This window comes from Bos indicus x Bos taurus, chromosome X (genome assembly GCF_003369695.1).
Source record: "Bos indicus x Bos taurus breed Angus x Brahman F1 hybrid chromosome X, Bos_hybrid_MaternalHap_v2.0, whole genome shotgun sequence".
In the NCBI taxonomy this organism is placed as follows: Eukaryota; Metazoa; Chordata; class Mammalia; order Artiodactyla; family Bovidae; genus Bos; species Bos indicus x Bos taurus.
In genome coordinates this window covers 142,696,022-142,719,385 of record NC_040105.1, presented here as the reverse complement: position 1 = coordinate 142,719,385, position 23,364 = coordinate 142,696,022, and the positions used below count along the sequence as shown (strand labels likewise).

The 23,364-nt window shown below is 42.0% G+C and overlaps 1 protein-coding gene across 2 annotated transcripts in view; it reads left to right on the top strand.

Annotated features, from left to right (window-relative positions):
- Positions 1-22,946, top strand: part of LONRF3 (LON peptidase N-terminal domain and ring finger 3) — a 39,249-nt gene extending 16,303 nt beyond the window's left edge. For both annotated transcript variants that reach the window (XM_027533205.1, XM_027533204.1), the window contains 6 exons: positions 7,696-7,810; positions 9,998-10,119; positions 12,413-12,571; positions 13,459-13,621; positions 14,646-14,795; positions 18,102-22,946. In XM_027533205.1, the coding sequence (XP_027389006.1) occupies positions 7,696-7,810; positions 9,998-10,119; positions 12,413-12,571; positions 13,459-13,621; positions 14,646-14,795; positions 18,102-18,257 (865 nt within the window). In that variant the 3' untranslated portion in view covers positions 18,258-22,946. The remainder of the gene's footprint in view (positions 1-7,695; positions 7,811-9,997; positions 10,120-12,412; positions 12,572-13,458; positions 13,622-14,645; positions 14,796-18,101) is intronic.
- Positions 22,947-23,364: the final 418 nt, after the last annotated feature.

The following is a 23,364-nucleotide window of genomic DNA, read 5'->3' as shown; positions in this document are numbered from 1 at the left end:
AGATTTGCTTGTAAGCTCAGACAGACTTGATAAGGAATGTAGCAGCACTTGAAGCAAGCCCTGCATATATTGTCAGAGCTCTAGGTGGAGTGGGTTATACCAGCTGTATAACCCGGTCCCTTGTGCCCCCTCCCCATCACAACGATGTAGCAGGTGGGTCAAGCCAGAGCCAAGGTGTGAGACAGACAAGCTCTGCTTTCCAAGCTGAGGTGTGGGCCCCCACAGGTAATGCCATTATGGTGTTCAGGCAGTGATGAGAGCCAGGGTCTTTCAGATGTCAGACTTTGATAGACTTGATTCAGCTTATCCTCCTGGACACGACTCCCGACATCCCGGGGATGCAAAATCAAACATGCAGACTCATCCTGTTTGTGTTTTCCCTGAGGGCTAAGAATTCTGAGGTTGAAGTTCTTTTGTTCCCTTCCGTCTGCTTTCTCCCTTTCATCTTGTTTGTCCCTGATCTCAACAGGGGGCTTCAGAGAAGGGTTAGTAATTTGGTCCAAGAAATAAACACCAAGAGGATAAGACCCCCTTCGAGTTTGCTCACTCTGAGTTGAAAAGCCATTATTTCCCTTATCCTGCCCCTCTGTTCTAAATGAGACTTCAAAGCAGAAACCCATCTTTGCCTGGAGCAGCTATTGTATGGGCTGCTGAGTTACACGGGGGACACTCGGGAGCTGCTTGATGGTGAAAAAAAACCTGCCAAGTCTAGAGAACATTTCTGATCTCAAGGGTCTTAAATCTGGAGCCCTAGTTCAGAAACATGTGGTTCCCCTTCCAGCAGGGCTTGTCTCCAAGTCAGAAATCGTATGTTGACAGAGGCCATTTCAGATACATGCTTTAGTTTGAATTATTGCAGTCTTGAAAAAGTTCCTGTTTCCTGTAGTGTTTTTATTTTTCTAATCATGATTAGAATTATTCTTAGGTTCTGTCATGACTGTCCTGTGTCTTTGGTGGAGAGAGTTTATGGTGAGAGATATTTTCAAGCAATCTGCCAGGTCATGAAACTACACATGTGTACCTCCTGTGCAGGTTTCAAGAATAAAATCCAATGCCGTGGTGCTGCCTTGGTTGAAGACGAGTTAGAGTAGGAATTGATCTGTTGTGAGTCTAGAGAGAAAATCAGGAGTTGCTTATAAATTCCTCAGGGGAAAATGGTGGAAAGAGTGAATGGAACGACCTTTGATGGGTGAGCTAAAGAGAAACTTCCCAGTCTCCGAGTCCCCCTTGCTGGACGGAACAAGATCTGCTGGGGGAAGTTGCTCTCTGATTCCAACACCTCAGAACTCTCCTCCTCCGTCTTTAATGACTGCCAATCCTCCCTTGAGATTTACCTGCTCCGGATACCCTTGCCCTGGGGTCACCTCTGGGCCTGCTGTGGAGCAGGAATGCTGGATATTTGAACCAGTTACCTAATGGCCCAGTGGCCCCTTTGTCCATTGAAATGAAAAGCTTTATATTTAACCTAGTTTGAGCTGCTCAAGTAGCTGGGTGTTATGGAGTCAGTTCACTGCTCTCTCTCTCTCTCCCTCCCTCCACCCCTTCCCTCCTCCTTGTTCCCCCTTTGCTCTCATTTGATAGCCACACAAGAGCACAATACAAGGATGTAACTGGTGGGAAAAGATAGCTATTTCCAGACAAGCCAAACATTTTATCCGGGCTGACATCTAACTGAAAGCATTTATTATTACTATTGTTTACTCCATCACCCTGACAATGTAAAATGCTTTCTTGTGAGAAAATCTGGCCCTACACTGATTTATAAATCCCTCCCTGAAGTCTTTTCTGAAATCATTCTAAAGTGATAAATAAAAGGGAGAGGAATTTGAGTATATATTTCTAACTCTATGTCTATATAGAGTTTCTCTCTCGCTCTCTCTGGTGGTGGGGAAGGGAAGGGAGAGAGACAGAGAAGGAGAAAAGGGTGTGTTTGTGTGTGAGTGTGTATCTACATGTACATGGATGGTGTTTGTTCCAAGATCTAGATTCACACACAGTCGTCTCTGTGTCATCTAGTGGAGAAGGAAGATGGGCTTGAGAATCACATGTGACTTCACATCCCAAGTGCTGCTATTTACTAGCTAGCTGTGTGGCCTTGGGCAAGTTATTTAACTTGCCTGAGCCAATTTCCTCCATAGTAAAATAGAGCTAATCCAATTAACTACTGCCTATGACTATATAAAGCTAATTGATATGAAAAACAGCAATGCACACATTCCTGATAGCAAGAGAAATGCATTCCATCTGTTCCCAGTCTCTTTACTCAGTCAGCCTGAATAGAAGTGGGTTGAGTATTGAAAGATGATACATTCTAAGCATCTGAACCTTGAATTATTTCAGAGCAATAATTATGCAGCATCTGTGGCAGCATTCTTGTTTGCGACCACTCGAATCAGGGGCATTTTAATCATAGCTCTTGGTAAGAGTTGCTGTATCCTTTTGTGTCTGCTACATTCATCTGCTCATTAAATGTCAGTAGTTATTGCAATTAACTGGCCAGCTATATCATTATTATTTGTATGTGGATTACATTCTTCAGTGAACAAAAGGCCCAATTTTGAAATTCTCAGGAAAAAATAGTTTTACAGATACAGGTTCATCAATCAGTCTTCATCATTAATGTCATCGAATAATGTATAAAAGGCATTCAGATTAACAGGTTTCAAATTACTGAGGAAATGAGATCGTCTGTCTTGGCTGCTTCTAGTAGTTAGATCACAGCAGTGGTTCACAAAGTCAGCCTGCAAGTCACAGTCTTGAGAAATACTTTAAATTGTGAAATAGATACACTGGGAAAGTACATAAAAATAGGAATGGATTCTCATAAAATACTGTAAAGAGGCTACTCATGCAATCCCTTTCAGCCCAAGAAAGAAAACGTTAATTACCAGGACTCCGGAAGCTGCCCATATGTCACTTCTAAATCACCACCCCCTCTGCCACTGCCCCTAAAATCACTATCTTGAATTTTATCTCTTCTTTTTAAAAAAAAAAAAAAAAAGTCTTACCACTCTTGTGTGTATCTCTAAATAGTGCAATTTCATTTTTTCCTGTTTAAAAATACTTAATGTAAGTTGAATTATCCAGAATGGATTCTTTTGTTGTAACTTCTTTTCCTCGGGATGAAGATTTATCCATGTTATTGCACGTTGGTGAAATTTGTTCATTTTCACTAGTGTATAGTGTGCCATTGTATGAATTTAACAAAATCAGTTATATTCTAGATGGATATTTGGGTTGTTTGTAGTTTAGGGCTATTACAGACAATGCTACTATGAACAGTTTTTATGTCTACTAGTGTATATATGTGTGTGTTAGTTGCTCAGTCATGTCTGACTCTTTGTGAACCCATGGACTGCAGCCTGCTGAGCTCCTCTGTCCGTGGAATTCTCCAGGCAAGAATATACTGGAGTGGGTAGAAGATTCCCTTCTCCAGGGAATCTTCCCAACCAGGGATCGAACCCAGATCTCCTGCATTGCAGCCGTTGCCGCATTCTTTACTGTCTGAGCCACCAAGGAAGTGTATATATAACTCTCCCCATTTTCAGTGGGTTATCTCTCTTTTTCTTACTGACTTGTAGGAGCTCTACGTATGTTCTAAATGTAAATCCTTCATTAGTCACCTTGTTGCAAATATCTTCTCCCACTCTGTGACTTGCCTTTTTGCTCTCTTAATGGCACCTTTCTTTTTTTTTTTTTTCCTGTTAATGGCCTTTAGTTTTTAATTTGGTTTTTCAATTTTTATCAAAGTTGTACATGCATATAGTTTAAGGAAGAAAGCCATTCTATGAGGCTTATTAAATAAAGACATTTTTCAACATGAAAGGTCTCTTAATGGCATCTTTCAATACACTAACAAGTTCTTAAATTTAATATGGTAACAATGATCAATCTTTTCATTTACAGTTAGCATTTGTGTGTGTGTGTGTGTGTTTAGGAAATCTTTTTTTCCCCTTGAGGTCATACAGATATTCTATCTTGTATTCTAAGAGCTTTACTCTTTGTCTTTCACATTCATTTTTACAGCCCACATGGTGTTGCTTTTTGTGTATGGTATGAGAATCAGTCCAACTTCTTTGCCCCCTGCGGATAGCCAACTATCCCAAATAGCACTTATTGAGGATTCTATTTATGTGTGGAAAATCTTCTCTCTGTTTTGAAGTGCCACAGTTTTAAAAATCAAGAATCTGGGTCTGAATCTATTTCTGGGTTTTGTATTCTATTCTACAGATCTGTTTGTTCCTGTGCTAGTCTTACTGCTTTTCAATCAGTACTGTTTTATAATAAATTCTCATAATTTATAATTTATAATATATATATTTATATATATATATATAAATATATAATTTATAATAAATTCTCAAAATAAAGTCTGGTAGAGCAAGTTCTCCCACGTTGCTGCTCTTCAAAAGTGTCTTGGCTCTTCTTGGCACTTTGCCTTGCCTTATGAAGTTTAGAAATCAACTTGCCAAGTTCCACAAAAACAAACAAGTGAAATAACCCATTGGGGTCTTTCATTGGGACTTAGTTAGGTCTTCTTTTACTTTCAATGAAATGTTTGCAGTTTCTTACAATAGAGATCTCATGAACTTCTGTTAGATTTATTCCTGGGCACTTGATTTTCTTTTTCATTTTTTGGTTGTCTTTTTGAAAAGATTTTTATTGGAGCATAATTGATTTACAATGTTATGTTAATTTCAACAGCAAAGTGGATCAGTTATACGTATACATATATCCACTCTTTTAAAAATTCTTTTCCCATATAGGCCATTCTAGAGTATTAAGTAGAGTTCCCTCTGCTATACAGTAGGTCCTTGAACACTGTGTGCTGTGTCACTTCAGTCGTGGTCCGACTCTTTGTGACCCTCTGGACTGTAGCCTGCCAGGCTCCACTGTCCGTGGGATTCTCCAGGCAAAAATACTGGAGTGGGTTGCCACTCCTCCAGGGAATCTTGTGACCCAGGGATAGAACTCATGTCTCCTGCATCTTCTGCATTGGCAAGTGGGTTCTTTACCACTAGTGCCACCTGGGAAGCCCCCGGTAGGTCCTTGCTGCTGCTGCTGCTGCGTCACTTCAGTCAGGTCCGACTCTGTGTGACCCCATAGACAGCAGCCCACCAGGCTCCCCTGTCCCCGGGATTCTCCAGGCAAGAACACTGGGGTGGGTTGCCATTTCCTTCTCCAAGGCATGAAAGTGAAAAGGGAAAGTGAAGTCACTCAGTCGTGTCCGACTCTTAGCGACCCCATGGACTGCAGCCTACTAGACTCCTCCGTCCATGGGATTTTCCAGGCAAGAGTACTGGAGTGGGCTGCCATCGCCTTCTCTGCAGTAGGTCCTTATTAGTTATCAATTTTGTATATAGTAGTATGTATATGTCAATCCGAATCTCCCTCCCCACCTTACCCCCTGGTAACCATAATTTTGTTCTCTATGTCTGTGACTCTATTTCTGTTTTTTGAATAAGTTCATTTCTACTTTTTTTTTAGATTCCACATTTAAGCGATACCATATTTGTCTTTGTCTGACTTCACTCATGGGCACTTGATTTTCAAAAGCAATTGTAAATGTCATCTTTAAAAAAATCTATTCTCTCATGCTTCTTGTTGGTATGTAGAACTACAGTTGTGTGTATGTGTATTTGTCTAGCATTCTTGCTAATTATCTCAATTCCTATTAATTTTAATAATCATTCTAAGATTCTTTTAGATTTTCTAAGTTCATCATCATACCATTTATGAATAACAACAGCTTTTTTTTCCTTTTCAGTTTTCAGACTTTTTTTTTATCCCTTGCCTTAGTACACTGGTTAGGACCTCCATTAAAGATCTGTTTTTGAAAATTAATTTTACTTTTTGCCCAATTTAGTAACTAAAATTTATTAACTCAGTTAGATACATTAACTACTTTTTAAACACATTGATACTATTTAAAAAGTAGAAAACAGTAAATATATGAAAAACTTCTTCCCAGGTCCAGACCTTTCTTGGCTTGTTAAAAATAACAAATCTCTTGAATTGCAAACTTTATCAAGTGAGACTTTGCCATGTCTGTGTTTTTAAAGTTCCACAGGGGACTCTGATAATTAGGTTTAGAGACCAATGGAGATTTGTCCATGCAAAGGTTAGTAGGATTGTGTAATTCAGTGACTCCCAACTCTGGCTGCACATTAAAACCACCCAGGGAGCTTTAAAAATCCTTATGCCTGGCTCTTACCCTGGACCAACTGATCTGAATCTCTGTAGGTGAGGTCCAGTCTCTATAGTTTTTAAAAGTTCCCCAGGTGATGGGGGAGGGTGGTCTAGGGAGAAGCAAGAGGGAGGGTTTGCCCAGGGACACAAGGAGACATTTGGGGGTGACAAGTATGTTGATTATCTTGATCTTGGAGATGGTTTCATAGGTGTGTACATGTGTCAACACTTATCAAATTGTACGCTTTAAGTATGTGCAATTTATTGCATGTCAATAATATATCTAAAAAGCTACTTAAAGAAAAAACAATCCACATGATTCTCAAACACAGCAACGGTTGAGAATTATTGTTCTAATAGAAAGGGCATACGGCTGGAAGGGGAAGTTGGAAAGACTTTCATTCACTCTGGATCTGTTTCATTCTGGCTGGTGAGCTCCATGTTTTCTCAAGTACTTTTCAGCTCTGATGTTTTGATTCTTTTGCTCGCCTGGCTGTGTGGCCAGGCTGCTGGTGCACCTCCTGGCCACACGAGGGGGCTGTGCAGCTTGCAGCCTCTTCCTCTCAACTGAACACTCTAGTGAGGTCAAAATAAGCTGTTCTGGCGTCTTTCCCTTCTTTCTGTCCTCTTGGAGAGTGCGAGCTCCACTTCTGAAGCATCATCTTCAGCTGCCTCCATCCAGTGGTCCTGCTGCAGGTGAGATTTTCATTAAGCAAAATAAATCCACGAATCTCTGAATGTACAGAACAGCTTTTTAAAAGAGGCTCAGATTGCTTTGAAAAAAATAGCCAGTTCCTGCAAAGCAATTAAAATAGGATCTAATTAGAGAATATGTATGTATACACATGTATCTATGTATGTGTCTGTCTGTCTATTAATAAGCATAGTAATAATCTTACTCTACTGCCCCTGGGTAAACGGTCCATCCATGTAAAAGGCAGTATGTTTGTTACAGGTGCAATTTGGAGATCCTTCAGACTGTAAACATTGTTTAGATGAAAAATGGAATCAAGGTTAGCAAATAAACCTAGTCTTTCCCATTTAATATTATATGAAGTGCTTAAATATGGTAGTGTGTGTATTTATCTCTGTGTCTCTTTATCTATGTGTTTACGTATATCCAGGTGAACAGGTTGGCTAAGTATTTTAGAATGGAATCTAATCAGATACTCTGGGCATTCATCTTCATTTTTCTGGGACCTGACAGGGAAAAAATCTGGATGCTCTGGAAGAGACTGACTAGAACTAATGTTATAAAATGATCTAGCTATGTCCTAAATTTTAATAAATGCATTATTTGATGCATTTAAATCCAGCTCAGAAATAAAAAGCAAATGGTTTTCTAAAGTGTAAGGGATTGTTTTTTAAAAAGGAAAAAGAACCCCCCTCTTACTCCCACGCATAGACTTTCTCAAATAATACTGTAAAAACCTTAACATTCAATAGCTCTGTCTTTTATGTTTGGTTTGATTGCAATTTTCTTCCATTTTGATTCCTAAATTTCAGATTATTCTACGAACCAGTCACAACACCCTGTGGGCACACCTTTTGCTTAAAATGCCTTGAAAGATGTCTAGATCACAATGCGAAGTGTCCACTGTGCAAAGACGGTCTTTCCCAGGTAAAACGTTGTTTCTTTCTTGATCGGGTTAGTTTATTTGGAATTGGGCATGAAGACAGTATCCTATTGGATCCCAAGCCACTGCACTGTGCTAGAGCAAAACACCCCTTCAGACCATCAATTTCTCCTGTCTTAGAGCCACCCCTCCTCTCTCCACAAAGTCCTCCAGAGAAATGAGGCAACAGCTAGCTTTTTATGAACTGCTAGCAGTGAGATCAGTCTGTGTTGGAAACAAAAATATCAAAATGATAATAAACATGAATCAAAGTGGTGATAAACACAGATCAAATTGATGATAAACATGGATCTTGGTTCTAATCCCATCATGGGCCCTGATTCACTGGCCTTGGCTCATTCATCTATGAGCTCCAGTGTTCCTTTATCATCAGTGTTTATTCCATAGTTTGAAGAGATCACCCCCAGGTCCCCAGGAAAACCTCACAGCCCTTCATTGTGGTCCTTGTCCCTCTCCTCAGCTGCCTCCTTTATTATTAGCAGGTATTTGTATGCTTGAAAATCTCTGGGGCTTCCAGGTCCTCTAAAATGAATCACACAAACAGCCACCTTTGCTTTTCAAGTGGATTTGCTGTAATTTTCTATAGCACAAGAAGATCTGGGAATCCGTCTTGTCACCCCTCTCCCCCTGCCAGGGACTTGTTTGCCACATTTTACAATTAGTATTCATGTTCCTTGACCCCTGTCATCCCTGAGGAGAAGCTGGAGATGATGCAAGACTCTCTCTTGGTGAATGTAGATCCAGAGAAGTCACATGTTGAGCTTTCCCAGCACCCCACCATTTAGACTAAGGGAAGGAAGTGAGATAATCACCCAGGATAGCCCTGAGGGTGTGTGTTGGGATGGGGGGAGGGTCAGTGTCATGTCTGGCCTGGGTAAAGAGGGGGGATTGCTGTACTGATTGTAGGTGAGAAGCCCATGGCTGTTATACTTAAATAATGCATTCGTGTTGTGGGAACATTACAACATTCAGAACAGCAGAAAGAAGGAAAATATACTGTTGACATTTTAATATGTGCCTTTCCTGGGTTTTTGTTTTAGCATCAGCAGAGATGTCACCTCCTTTTTGGATAGGCTACCTTCTGAGCCATTGCTTTCTCCCAAAGACTGGGCAAGCCTTTGATTTTCCTTCAGCCAGGCAATGCCAGTGGCTAAGAAGGCATCCTGGAAGCAGAGGCTGTGGGATCCTGGACTTAGGGGCTAAAAGTTATTTCCACCTGTCTCTGGGTATTCACCTGGGGTCATACTTGCACCATTTTCCAGAGAGAGAAATATCTTATTCCGATCATGTTCACTGCGGAATAGACAGACGTTGGCAAAGGGGAAAATGTCTGAAGCCTGCAGTGTTATACTCAGGAGCTCCCCCTGCTGGGTCTGTGTGGGTAGTTTCCATAACCAGCAATTCTCTGCAGATGTTGTCATCCCCATTGTCTGGTTCATGCTGTTAACACCCACTCCTTACAGCTCCTTGGATATGCATAGACTAGGGGTGTTTGGGATAAGAGTAATAGTGACAGTTGAGCCTGAGTTAGGTTCTGAAATCAGGGTTTATAACGTGAATTTAATGATATCTAGATGTTATAATAAAAAAAAAATGGGAAATGAAATCACCAGTATTTAGTTTATTTTAAAAATACTTAAGTTAGAGGAGAAAAATAGTTATAATATATAGACTCAAAATATCCAGAAGCCAAGCACTGAGAGTGTGGCAGGGCAGGAAAGGATGAATGATTTTAAAATTGCTTTTTAGTTCCCTGAACCATTTGACCACGGACTTGCAGCATATCTCAAGTGGAGAACATTCTGGGAGCTTATAAACACAATAATCAGAAAAAAGGAAAGGAAAGGATTGTCTCCCTTAATTGACAAAAAACATGATCATAATCAATTTCAGTGTTTTAGGAAGGCTATGGCATTTTTAAAACTTCAATGCAGGTGTTTTTCCTTGTTAAAATATTTTTTCTAATTATAAAAGTAATTCATTGCATGTGTTTTTTTAAGGTAAACTCTAACCTCCAGAGATTATATACATTATGATCATATGAGCTGCCAATGTGTCTATCCACGTTACTCCAGTATGTTGGTCACTGAAGTGTTCTACTGATTACATCAGCAGTGCTTTGTATTTCTCTGATGACTGCATAATATCTAACTGCCTTGTTCCCCATGTAGTGCTTGGCATCAAGAAAGTACAGCAAAAACGTCATAATGGAAGAGCTAATAGCTAAATTCCTTCCAGAAGAACTCAAGGAACGAAGGAGGCTTTATGAAGAGGAAATGGAAGAACTTTCTAAGTATGCACACTGCTGTTTTCAGTTTCATTCACGCCAGCTCATAGAACTGAAAGTGCACATATCTTCCCCATTTAATGATACCATGCTGATAGCTTGAAATTGGCCACAGTGAGAGTGTTGACACCGTGAAAATTGGCAAATGCAGTAACAAGGACTTCCCCTCCCCACCCCTAGAAAGCTGATTGTTCATTTACCAGCTCACCACTGAAGAAACTTAAGTCAAACCACTGACCAGGTTATTGGCACTAGTAGCTGGGTGTCATGGGCAGGATTAGATTGGAATACGTTATCAGGGGAACTGAATGAAGTATAGTTGACCCTTAAACAACATGGATTTGAATCATGCAGTTCTACTTATATGTGGATTTTTTTCAGTAGTAAATACTGCAGTACTGCATGATCCAATGTGTGGTTGGTCAGATCCATGGATGCTGAACCGTGGATAAAGATCAATGAAAGTGAAAGCCACTCAGTTGTGTCCAACTCTTTCTGACCCCATGGACTATACAGTCCGTGGAATTCTCCAGGCCAGCATACCGGAGTGGGTAGCTGTTCCCTTCTCCAGGGGATCTTCCCAACCCAAGGATTGAACCCAGGTCTCCTGCATTGTGGGCAGATTCTTTACCAGCTGAGCCACCAGGGAAGCATGGATAAAGAGAACTGGCTCTAAGTTACATGCTGATTTTCAACTGTGCAGAGGGTCAGTCCCTGTAACCCCCGAGTTGTTCAAGGGTCAGCTATATTCTGAAGACAGTCTTCAGATACATAAGGAGGTTCTATGAGGTAAAGAACTTTGATGTCAGTCAGACCTGGGCTTGTGACACAGTTTTGCCACAAAGTGAGTAGACTTCATGACCTTAGACAAGTCACTTAATGTCTTTGGGCCTCAGTTTCCTCATCTGTAACTTGGGGATAATAGTAGTTCCTACCTCAAGGACTCACTATGAGGATCAAATGAGCTGGTGCAGAATAAGCACTTAATAAAAGTAATGGTAAGAATGCTTCTGGTTATTATGATTCCTCTTCCATCACAGGTGTTGTGAGAGGTAGCGAGTAGGGGTGAGATGGAAGTAGGGCTCCAAACTCTCTGCCTCAGGTAGCAGAAAAAGCAGCGGGAAGTCACTAATTTCTGCCTCTCGTACTGCTGCCCACTCATCTCCCCATTCCCAGTGGAATTCTTACAGTGTTCTGAGGATGAAGTTCCCGAGGAGGCTGTTCTGGGTTTATGCCCACCCCATAGAAAACATTGTTAAACTGAAACCAGTTCGTTTGCACCTCTCCCTTTGACTAACATGTTTCCCTGGGAAGCCAGAAGTGCAGTCCTTCTTTTCTCATTGACATATTAGATCTACTGCAGGAGTCTTTATCTTTCTTTCTGATATTAAGTTCACCTTGAATCTTTCTGAACCCTCTTCTCATGTATCATTTAATGTCTTATTAATAAAAACTGGAATTTACTGGGGATATTCCTTTAGGGGAATCAAATTTAATCCTTTTGAGATTTGGGCAGACAATCTTATATTTGTTGGCAGGTTTAGGTTCAGATGTCCCTTGGATTTACTGGACAAACAGAACTGTGATCGGGAGGAGCTGGCCTGGTTGGTGGTTCTCGATCAGGCTGTGTCTGAATCTTCATGGGCACAGATTGAGAGGCAGACTCGTAGGTCTTGATTTCAGAGCCACTGCACCAGAGTCTCTGGGAGGGCGAGGTGCAGTGGCCAGGTTGTCTGTGTTTAAGGTCCTACAGTGACTCCAATGCACAGGAGCATTTGAGCATCACTGGGCTATATTACTTTTGCCTCTCTACTGCTCCCTCCTCCCAGCTGGACCTGCCATGCACATCCTCTGGGAGCTTTGCAAATGGGAGATGCTCACAGGGATCTTGCAGAGATTTTCCCACCATCCCTCTGGAGAGCTGGGTTCACTTTTACCACCAGTGCCCTTCCCCATACTGCCAGCAAGACACCTGGAGAGATTGTTTGGAGTGGAGAGTATGAAAGAAAGAAAAATATGAGGTATAACTATCATCGACAATGTTAAGGTACTAGACAACTTCATTACCCAAATTAGAATGTATAGAATATCCATTTTAATCATAGCCCTTAGGCTAACCTGTGCATCAGGTAATGGGACTCAGCCTACAGCATCAGATGCATTTTACTATTTTTTATCAGCTGTCCACACTTTATGCCTCCTTGTCTTCCTGTGGGGGATCCACATGGTGAAATTCGACCAGCCTTTCTCTGTTCTGCCCCCATGCTGTGAGATCCATGTCATTTGCTCTTCCTGACAGCTTAAATAAGAACGTGCCTATTTTCGTGTGCACCATGGCCTACCCCACGGTTCCTTGTCCCCTGCACATCTTTGAGCCTTGCTACCGTCTGATGATCCGTAGATGCATTGAGACAGGCACACGACAGTTTGGCATGTGCCTTGGAGATCCTGTCAAAGGGTAAGCGAGGAATTAGGTGCGTCAAGGGAGGTTGGGTGGAAAGGATTTGTGGTCTTACTTCGGGGCCCTTCCAGGTGCGTTTGTAAGGATCAGGATCCCTCTGGCCCCTAGTTTTATCATGTAAGAGGCTGCCTATTTAAAGGCACCCCAGGATCAACCTTTTGTTAAATGGCTGATACATATTCTAAAACTTGTTTTATAAGAGTATGAGCCCTGGAATTAAACTGCCTGGGTTCATATTCTGGCTCCAGCCTTGGAGGAAGTTTGACTTCGGGCAAATAACTCAACCTTTCTGTGACTCCGTTTCCTTATCTGTAGGATGTGTACAATAATAGTACCTACTTCTCTGGTTTGTTGGAAGGACTGGGGAGTTAATAATGCACATAAAGTACTGCTGCTGCTGCTGCTGCTAAGTCGCTTCAGTCGTGTCCGACTCTGTGCGACCCCATAGACGGCAGCCCACCAGGCTCCCCCGTCCCTGGGATTCTCCAGGCAAGAACACTGGAGTGGGTTGCCATTTCCTTCTCCAGTGCATGAAAGTGAAAGTGAAAGTGAATCCGTGTCCGACTCTTAGTGACCCCATAGACTGTAGCCTACCAGGCTCCTCCGTCCATGGGATGTCCCAGGCAACAGTACTGGAGTGGGTGGCCAGTGCCTTCTCTGATAAAGTACTGAGTACAGCACAATAAACGGTAACAGTTACACATTAAGATCAGTTTTCACACAAGCATTGCCTGTGGTGTTATTGCAGCCATAGACCCTGGGACAGACAAGAAGGCAGAAGTCCCTCAAGACACAACATGGGGTATAAAGATGGAGTGGGGATAGCGGGCAAGGGAAACAGCTTATCGAGAATTTACTTTCATAACTCCATTCCCTCTAAACAGGTTTGCAGAATATGGCTGCATCCTAGAGATCAGAAATGTTCAGTTCTTTGCTGATGGCCGCTCAGTGGTCGACAGCATAGGCAAGAGGCGCTTCAAGGTCCTCCATCAGGGCCAGCGGGATGGTTACAACACAGCTGACATCGAATACATTGAAGACCAAAAGGTGAGGGTGGCCGGTGCCAAGAATTCTGAAGCCAGGCTCTCCATGTAGCTTGGCAGATCAAGATGATTGCAGGAGGATTTCTCGGCACTGATGGAAGCCTGGGGATTTCTTCCCCATCTGCTGCAGCCACACTGAATGCTGCCGGGTTGCAGTTCAATTGTGGAGCAGCAGTGCACAGCCGTGTCCAGCCTTCCCCTGCTTACTTGCTGAGTTGTATCTGTGCATGAAAGGTTCCGAGCCAGATCAACCCTGCAGCCCATTCACACTGGAATTGGGTCTCTGCCAGGGATACCAAGATCTGGAGCTCAATCTACGTGTGTGTGTGTGTGTGTGTGTGTGTGTGTGTATATATATTTGATTTATTTATTTATCTTTTACAACTTTTTCCTTTGAGACAATTGTAGATTCACGTGCACATTTCTATTTTTAAACATGCAACGTGGCCAAGAGCCCTTCCTGATAATCCATCATTCCATTAGGGAGAAAGAGGACATGTCCAGTTAATCCTGGGTTTTCTGAATTAATGGGTAAATTATCGCATAATCATTGATATTTATATTCACTACATAGTACAAGAGTAATAAACATTTGCTCAGTGAATAAATGTATTTGCCTTGGAAGATAGAGTTACATGCTGAGACACAGACACATTCATGTCCCTCTTCCCAGGGAGCAATGGGAAAGCAGATGTCAAAAATGAAAAGGAGAGAGGTGTGAAGCAGCACAACCTAGCTGAACAGCACGCATCCACTCAGGCCAGTTTGCATCGCTAGTTTTCTATATGTCTGGCTGTTTCAGCTCATTTACCCAGCTGAACCTTTCTCCAATCCACCACCCTCAGCAGTATTTCCACACAGTCCATCATCCAGCTGAAGAGCCTTTCACACATCACACAGCAGACAACCAGAAGGGTGAGCCTTCCCAGAGGGCGGCAGGAGGGATGCTCAAAGAGCCATGTGTCAAAACGGGTTCTAGGTGTGATGGAGAAGCTACAGAACACTTCCTTCTACTTTGGTACTTTCAGGTTCAAGGAGAGGATTGTGCTGAGCTCATGGGATTACATAGCTGTGTTTATGAGCAAGCGTCATCATGGTTCCATTCCCTCAAATCATCTCTGAAGAACCGGATACTCAGTCATTTTGGCCCAATGCCAGAGAAGGATGCTGACCCCCAGGTATATGAGAATGTCTTTTTGTAATCAGTCATTCCCACCAGGTAAGAGAGCCTGGGTTTTGTGATTAGATGGGTGTGTGCTTTCCATCCAGCAGATTTAGTGTAGAGGGGAAGATGGATCCAAATTGGTCTCATTTGGCTAGGCAATGGGCATCATGGTTAAGAACAAAAGGACCCCAAGTCAGACTTGGGGTAACTAAAGTAAAGCAGTAGGAATTTGGATCAAAGACAGGTTTTGAGAGATTAGTTAGGTGAGAGGATGGGAACACAGGCACCATCAACAGAAAAGTCTTTCATGGGAGTCCAGATGCCCACTGTGGTGATGTGTTAGGGTGACAGGAATCACAAAAGGCCAGGCCTAAAAGAAGGGGATCTAGGGAAACTGAGACCAAAGGCTGCCATGTCTCAGGGGCTTCAGAACTCTCTTCCTGGTTGCTCTCTTCCCCATTGCTCAGGGCCAGCCACCTTTCAGGCTCCAGCTGCAGGACCACAGAAACTTTCCATACCCAGCTCCCTCGAAGCTTAGCCCTGGAGGTCTAGACCCTTATCATTGTCCTTGTTATGGATGAGCAAGTTTCCTGAGAAAACTGACCCAATCCTTAAATCTACCCTTTTCTCTACTATAAAAGAGCTCACTAGATTCTAACAGATCAGTCTATTTCCTGGAGGGATAGGTCCATGTGAGAGATCCAGCTACAGATCAGAAAAAAGCTCCCCAGGAAAGTGACGGTAGCTAATTTTCCTTAAGCTTTCCATGCCTAGTGTAAATCAGGGAATACTGTCTCTCTAGGACAAGATTGGAGGTGTTGTAGTCAAATATTAATATTTTCACACCATCACCTTTCCACATTCTGAGCTAGCTTCTGCAATATCATCCCCATAACTTCCTTGATTCTTGACTTATACTCATTGTTGACTCTGTCACAATAGTTAAATAGAGTATGTAGGTTCTGACATCCATGCTAAAAGATTGATCCTCCTTACATGTGACCTTGGGCAAGTCCTTTCCCTTTTGTCAAGTTTCCCCCCATCTCTGAAATGAGGGAGGTAGACGACGACGTCTCTAAAGTTCCTTCTTCCTCTTGCCTTCTGAGGCTGTAAAACACCAATCTCTTCCCTAATGGGCTGAAGTGCCTTGTTTTCTCCAGACCGCAAATGTGGCTCCTTCCCCCTATTCAAAGGCATCATGAATGTTGGAGGGAGAAGGGCAGTTAATGCTTCCCAGTGATCAGGCTCCTGGCTCTGGGCCAGTGTGACTCATGATTATGACAGAGCTCTGAGAAAGCTCACGATCAAGTTGAATATTCCCCTTCATCTTCTGGAAAGCATTCTCCCCCAGTCAGGCAGAAGATAGAGATCAGTAATGGTGACAGCATCTTCCATAAAAGAAAACACAGATGCCACAGAGCGATTCATAAGGGCTCAGTGACACAGAAAGCTGAAACCTTGGGTTCTGTTTCATTTCTTATGAGGACTGTTAACATGTTGCTTTGGCAGCAGCAGCAGAAAAAAAAAATCACATCTAGTTTGAGCAATTCAATTCTATAAGCCCCAGTGGTGCCATTAATAAGAATGTTCTAAGGCTCCAGAGGGGGTTTCTTAGAAACTGCCACATGTATTAACATCAGCTTAAGTATCTTTCTTAATGATCTTGGGAAATACAGTTCAGGATATGTCGATCTAACATTCAGAACTTATCAGAGGAGGGAGGAGATGTTACAGACTGCAGCGAGGGACAAAAAGAATCCAAATGAATCTAGAGACATAGAGAAGCAAAGAGGAAGCAAGGGTTGGGAGAAAATTAGGTGACCAATTTGGAGGCAAATAATCCCATGTGTAGATAGTTTGACCAGAATGTGGTTCTCTGCAGTCCTAAAGCCAACCTTCCCAAGGATGTGGGCAGGAAGCTCATTTGCGGCTTAGCAGGAAATAAGTTGGGTTTCCCTGGTGGCTCAGTGGTAAAGAATCCACCTGCAATGCAGGAGACATGAGTTTGATCCCTGTGTGGGGAAGAATCACTGATGAAGGAAATGGCAACCCACTCCAATATTCTTGCCTGGAAAATTCTATGGACACTGGAGCCTGGAGGGGTTGCAAAAGAGTCAGACATGACTGAGCAACTAAACAATAACAAACAAGAAAATAAGTCATCAATGCCTACAATGTGTGCCTGGGCCACTGCTGACAGAATTTTGGTGCAGGATTTCTGTGGGGTGGGAAAGCTCTTTATCGAGGAAACCTGGGGTGGAATATATTTCCATGTGACTGTGTTTTGCAATTGGAATTTTTGCAAAGTTTTCCTTTGGGACTGTGAACCATTGGCTCTGGTTTTTGGGGAGAAGCTAACTGTGGCCCATATAGTGACCTGGCATATGTAGACTCTTGCCTTCAGCCAGAAACAGGGAAAGGAAGGGAGGTAAGAGACACACAAAGCCTAAGAGGCCATAAGAACTGAAGGCTCACATGCTTTGCACACCAGGCCAAAGGGCCTAAACAGAATCTAAGAGGTGGAAGAGGCTGAATAGTCATCTCTCAGTCTCCACGGGGGATTGGTTCCAGGAGGCCCCTTCTATAAAGTGATGCAGAGCAATGAGTACAACCAGCCGTCTGCATCTACAGGTTTCACTTCTGCAGATTCAGCCAACCAATTTCAATCCGTAGTTGGTTGAGTCTGTGGATATGGAGGGCTGACTGCAGTAGCTAGTTCAGCTCATGAATTCACACTGGCTAGAAGGTATGGGGTATTTGTTAAGGTATCAATGTGTCTGCTTTAACCACTACCAAAAATAACTGTAGTGTAAACTAGATAGAGAGCAAAAGTCATAGAGATGGGGAGCTAGGGCAGCCGTATTCCGTGAGATCTTCAGACACCCAGGCTCATTCCTGACAAAGCTCTACCCTCCTGTAACTGCTGCCCTCATCCTCCTGAGTGAAGAAAGTGATCATCACTATGTCCACACTCTGGCCAGGGGAAAGGGAGAAAAAGATGAAGGCGAGGGCACATGTCCCTTTCCCAGAGAATGACCCAGAAGTTATACGCATCAATGCCTCTTACATCTCATTAGCCAGGACTTTGTCTTATGGCTGCAAGGGAGACTGAGCAATGTAGCTTCCCCCCGTCGGCCCCAGTGGCTGTATGCCCAGCTAAGATAAAGGGAAATAGATATTGGGAATGGGGTGTAATTAGCAGTCTCTGCCATACACAGAAGCAGTTCCACCTGGATTGTTTCCTGGCAGCTTTGGAAGCCTGCAGACTGGGATTGCTTCTGTGGGAATAGGATGAACCCATACCATTTCTCTGTTGCAGATCAACCCGAATGGCCCAGCCTGGTGCTGGTGGACGTTAGCGGTTCTTCCACTGGAAAGCCGAGCTCAGCTCCCGTTCCTAGCAATGAGGTCCCTGAAGGATCGGCTGAATGGTATTCGGCGAGTCCTGGCCTTTATATCCCGAAACCAGAACTAGTGAGTGGATTGCTGAAAAGGAGCCCCCACGCTCCCCCACCACTGTGGGGGAGTCATCTTGTAAATATATCTAATTGCAATAACATCTTAGAAGGAAGTATCAAACAGAATCACTCTCCTGCTATTGATCAGAGAGAAATTAAGTGAAAAGACCAGAAAAATGTGATCTGTTTGCAACTTTCTTCCTGAAGATGCTTCTTGACATGCTGCACAACTACATGCACAGCAGAGGTTGTTTAAGAGCCCAGAAGAAAAAAAATTTTTTGATTTTGACATAAAATTTTCTCAAAGTTTAAAGTGGTTTTGCTTTAATTTTCTGTCTTTCATAGAGGAATGACTGTGTGGTTGAAATGTGATACCCAGTTCCTAATCATGTTGTTACATTATCTTACTGACTTTTGAGATCTCATTCCAAATGTTTTAAGATTTTATATAGCATTGTGTAAAATAATGTTCATAGTTCTTTCTGTTTTAATAATTTATTTTTTGCACCACAATATCTTTTTTCCCCTACATGTGTGTTTGTAACTATTTAAGTGTGCATTACTGAAAAATACTGCTTTATTTATTGCTGTGGTTTACCATGTACCTAGGGGGAAGTAACAATACTAGAAATGTGTGGTTTTTGCTTTAATGGTTTGTGCTACATGTGACCCCAGTTCTTGAACCATTTCAGTATCTATCCAATTGGATGCTTAAAGTTCAGCATCATGCTAAGATCATCTATCTTTACAGATGCTATTTTGCTTTCAATTTGAATGCAACAGTAGAAAACACTTATGGGATTTGGCATAGGTTATGGAATAAGCCAGGGTGCAATAAAAATAATCCATTTGCTATGGAGGTAGGATGAAGGAATTATTTTTCTGGACTCAAGAGATGAATTAGAGGAGTATATTTTATTACAATCTCCCCGATGCATTTATTTCAGCAATCTAATTATATCTTAATTTCTCTCCAATTCAGTTAGAATGGGAAGGCAGGAGAATATGTAACTCTTCAGAGGTGATGGTTTTCAGTCTGGCATGTCACAGCCATGCCCAGTTAGCCTCCATACCCCGCCTCTTGTCAGTCAGGGTTGTGAGGATCATGGCCTGGCTAGCATGTGTGGAAACACTTGATGAGGATGGTTCATTATTAAAAGTGTAAAGAAACCAGGAAAAAAAGATGTAGAACCCTTTTAAAAAAAAACTCTCAAACTACCTTTTTGCTTTTTAAGTCTTTTCAAAGGAAGCAGACAGTTAATCCATTATTTTATATAAACATGATCTCCCCTCCTTGTTGTGATGGGCTCAAGATTTCAACACAGGGGAGGAACAGTGATAAGAGGGTAAGAGTGAGGTCTTGTTTAGCTTGCTTAGTGCAGTTTGGTTTCTTTAGTGCCAGGACAACCTGAAAACAGGAGTGTTATAACAACCAAGTGAAAAGATTAGGGCAGGGAAGAAATGAATTGTGTTATTCCTACCTTCACGTAAGTAATCCCCCATGTGACTCTGGACAGCTGTGATGCTTGACTCATGTGCAGCCCATCCACTCTGTTCCCGTGAGAGGTTATTGCCGCAAGTAATCAGCCTGACTTCTTCCATTACCACCTGTGGCCAGAAACACAAAAGGGAGAATGAGTTGATCCAGGCAACAGAAAAGAGATTCATGTAAGCAGAAACCAAATAACCTCTTCTGCACTTTCTTAACGAACACCGTGTTGTCAGAACATTGTGGTCCCAGGTTGGGTGTTTGGAGCCCAACTGGGCCAGTAAAAAATGGAAGTATAGGAGTGATTACTGCCCACGCAAACTCTCCCAGGCTCAGGGAGGAGGAAATGAAAGGCTCCCGTTCGCACCTGGTGCCCAACCAGATGGTCAGAATACAGTCCTAGGACAATAGTTTCCTATTATCTGGCATAAATGCAGCAGAGGGTCATAAGTGTCTCTGATGCTAGATGTGTTACTTTTGTGATTTCAGTTTTTCTGAGAACCAGTTTGTCATCTAGCAAATGGTGATGACGAATACTGCATGTAGGGTTGTTATTAATACAACATTAAGTGAGATAATATACATACATCACTTAGCATAGTGCCTAGCACATAGGAGTCATTCAACAAGTAACTGCTATGATTAGATTATTCATAGTTACAGAATATCATCAGGGGCTACATTTCCATAAAACCCTGCCTTTACATACAATACCCATTTCCAACCCCTTTACAATTGGTTGAGGGAATTCACACCCCTGATTTTCAGACCATAACTTGATGATTTACATGTAATTCTTTTGGGGGTCAAGTCTGTTTGGGAAAGTGAAAAGACTGGAAAACAAGTGAGGGTTAGAAATAAGGGGGAAATCCCATGCCAGCAAATTTTCCCTCTTTCAAGAGGACTAAAAAGTAGTGTTGTTTGGAGGTCTAGAATTTCTGGTAAAATGGAATCCTTAAATTCTAACTCCATAGAATAACCAACTCATCACTTCTTGCTCTCCAAAATGTATAAAATTCCACATCATAGGATATTTCACATTGATGAGTGAGGACTAACTGTAGCAATAGATCTTGGCTAGGCCGACATGCACTTGCTTCCCAGTACCCTTGGTACACATTTGGATTGTTTTATAGCAAGCTTTTGTTTCAGTAGTGGTGGGAGGCAAGGTGCAAAGCTAAGCCTTGACTTTCTTTGATATGTACTTGAATGGGGTAATCAATTGGACATGACTATTTTGCTGCTTGTGAATTGATTTTGCTGCAAAGCTTAAGAATAAAGAGCATACACAGTAAAAACATAAAATTAAATCTAGGCCAGAAGGACAAGACTTCCCCCTTGGTAGTCAGTGCCATTTATTCAGCTAGTTTATTGTGATTGACCTAGTCTTTTCCTAGTAGGTTATTTTCCCTGTGTGTGTGTGTGTGTGTGTGTGTGTGTGTGTATAAAGATGTATATAGGTGTATATAGATGTGCATATATATGTGTGTGTGTGTGTTTGTGTGTGTGTGTACTTGTGTATATATATATTAGGTACCAAGCAGACATTATGCCTTTCTGCTTTGTACTGTACTATTATTGCTGCTAGCTAATAACCAGCAAAATGTAGAAAATGAAAAATGATAAAAGCTAATTTTCTGTAGATAACTTGGAGAAAAGAGTGCTTGCCCCTTCTGTAGCGGGGTAGAGAACTGACTATGTCAACAATTCGCCTTTTCTGAAGGACGACTGCACCTAGCCCACTGCTGCGTAGCACTCTGGGGCTAGCCAAATCACCGCGCATGTGGCGCTTCCAGTTCTGCTTGTGGAGCTGGACTGGGTTCACATAGTCCCCTGTGACTGGGTGTTGCAGCGGTGGAGCTCTGAGGCTGGTTCACAGCACCCAGAGGTCTCTCACTGCCAATAGATCACATACTGTTGATGGACTGGAACCCGTTGGGGACTATGTTTCCCTTCACCAACTCCTTTTCCAAGATGGGAGTGTTATTCAGGGACTCGTTCCTTGAGTTCCTAACATGTTGACTTTGCATCCATTTCTGTTTCTCAAAGCAGAATCATAGCAGAGATGTGCAATCGAGATGCAAATAGAAGGCATCCCAAATAAGAGAAAAGGACAGATTTTCAGCCCATTCTTGGGCATGAGGAATGAGGTTTTGATTTGATCGAAGACAGTTCTGAGAAGCAGCCGGCTGCATGGCCTGCAATTTGTGGCCTTTTCTGAGTGCAAGAAAGAAGGAAAAGGAGCCAAGTCAAATGTATGCATTTGGTTCCTCTTAGAATGATAGCTCCCACTGTTCAACTATTTAATAATCTGGATTATGCACAACCAGAGGTGAAATGAAGACATTTCCCCTTACAAATGGGTGTTTTCAAATGCGTTAAGTTAACCTTGAGAGAGAAGTGCCTGTAATCTCTGTTCCTGGTGTCATTTTAAAGCTTTTGCTTCGTGATTGTGTAGCCGTTTAAAACCTTGTCGCAGCAAATGTGATTAACAAGTTTACAAAGCAACACTGTAGCTTATGCTTCATTTTAAAAGTTGCTTGACATTTATCTATAGTCAAAGCAATGATAATAAACAACAACAAAATCAAAGGAGAGCAAATAGTTCAGTGTGGCTTCATAGGCTTTACCTTAGATAAACTAGTTCCATCATTTTATGCAGTTCTTGGTAATGCCAGGATTAAAATATCAAGCAAGCCATTTAAACAGTGGCAAATGTGTCTTTGTGTTTGTAATTCCCATTGTTTGTTAAGCAGCCATTTTACTCTTGCATTGTAATGACCCAAACGGGGAATAAATATAATGCTTCTTTTTTTTCTTCCCATATTGCTATTCAACTACCTCTATATGCTTGTTGTCTCTTTAGGGTCTTCTTTCCTCTAAATCTATACAAATGAAGTTTCAGCTCATCTATGTTGTAATAACAATGTGATAGAGACAGTCTCTGTGAAAGCTTGTTGTTCATTTAAAAATGTTTCCTATTGTCTCACTTTGTATCTAACACAACTCTACCCATACTGTAGGGCAAGAATTGCCCCAATGACTTCAGTATTTTTTTGTCAGAAGCTGAACTGAAAACGATAAGAACATCGATTTTGTTCTTGTTCCTGTTGGTTGTAATACATTTGACTGGAAGATGTTTCAAGGAAATAGACATTATGTATGTGACAGCGAGGCAGGTGTGAACTGATTAAACTAATTGTTTAAAAATGCACCAGAAAAGCTTGTTGTTACTAATTATGTTGAAACTTTTTGCTAATAACCTGCCACTACTTTGTCAATCCGTTCATATATTGGGTTTGTTTAAAGCAGAGCACAATACCTAGTATATTTTCTTTGGCATGATAAAATGTTCATGAAAGCAAATTACATGTTTTTATTTTGATTCAATGGTGTCTCAACAATAGGCTGAAGCTAAGGCCCACAGCATGAGCCGTTTGACAGGAAAACTGGTCAAATTGGCTAGGACAGTGAGTGATGTTGACTGAGCTGACACTGGCGTAAGAGCTTCAGTAACATCTCACCTCCTTTAGCATATGGGTGTTAGTCTCATGCCAGTGAGGACTTTACACAGGTTCCATTTTACCGCTGAAGAAAAAAAAACATAGGAGTAGAACAATTAAAAAACTGATAGA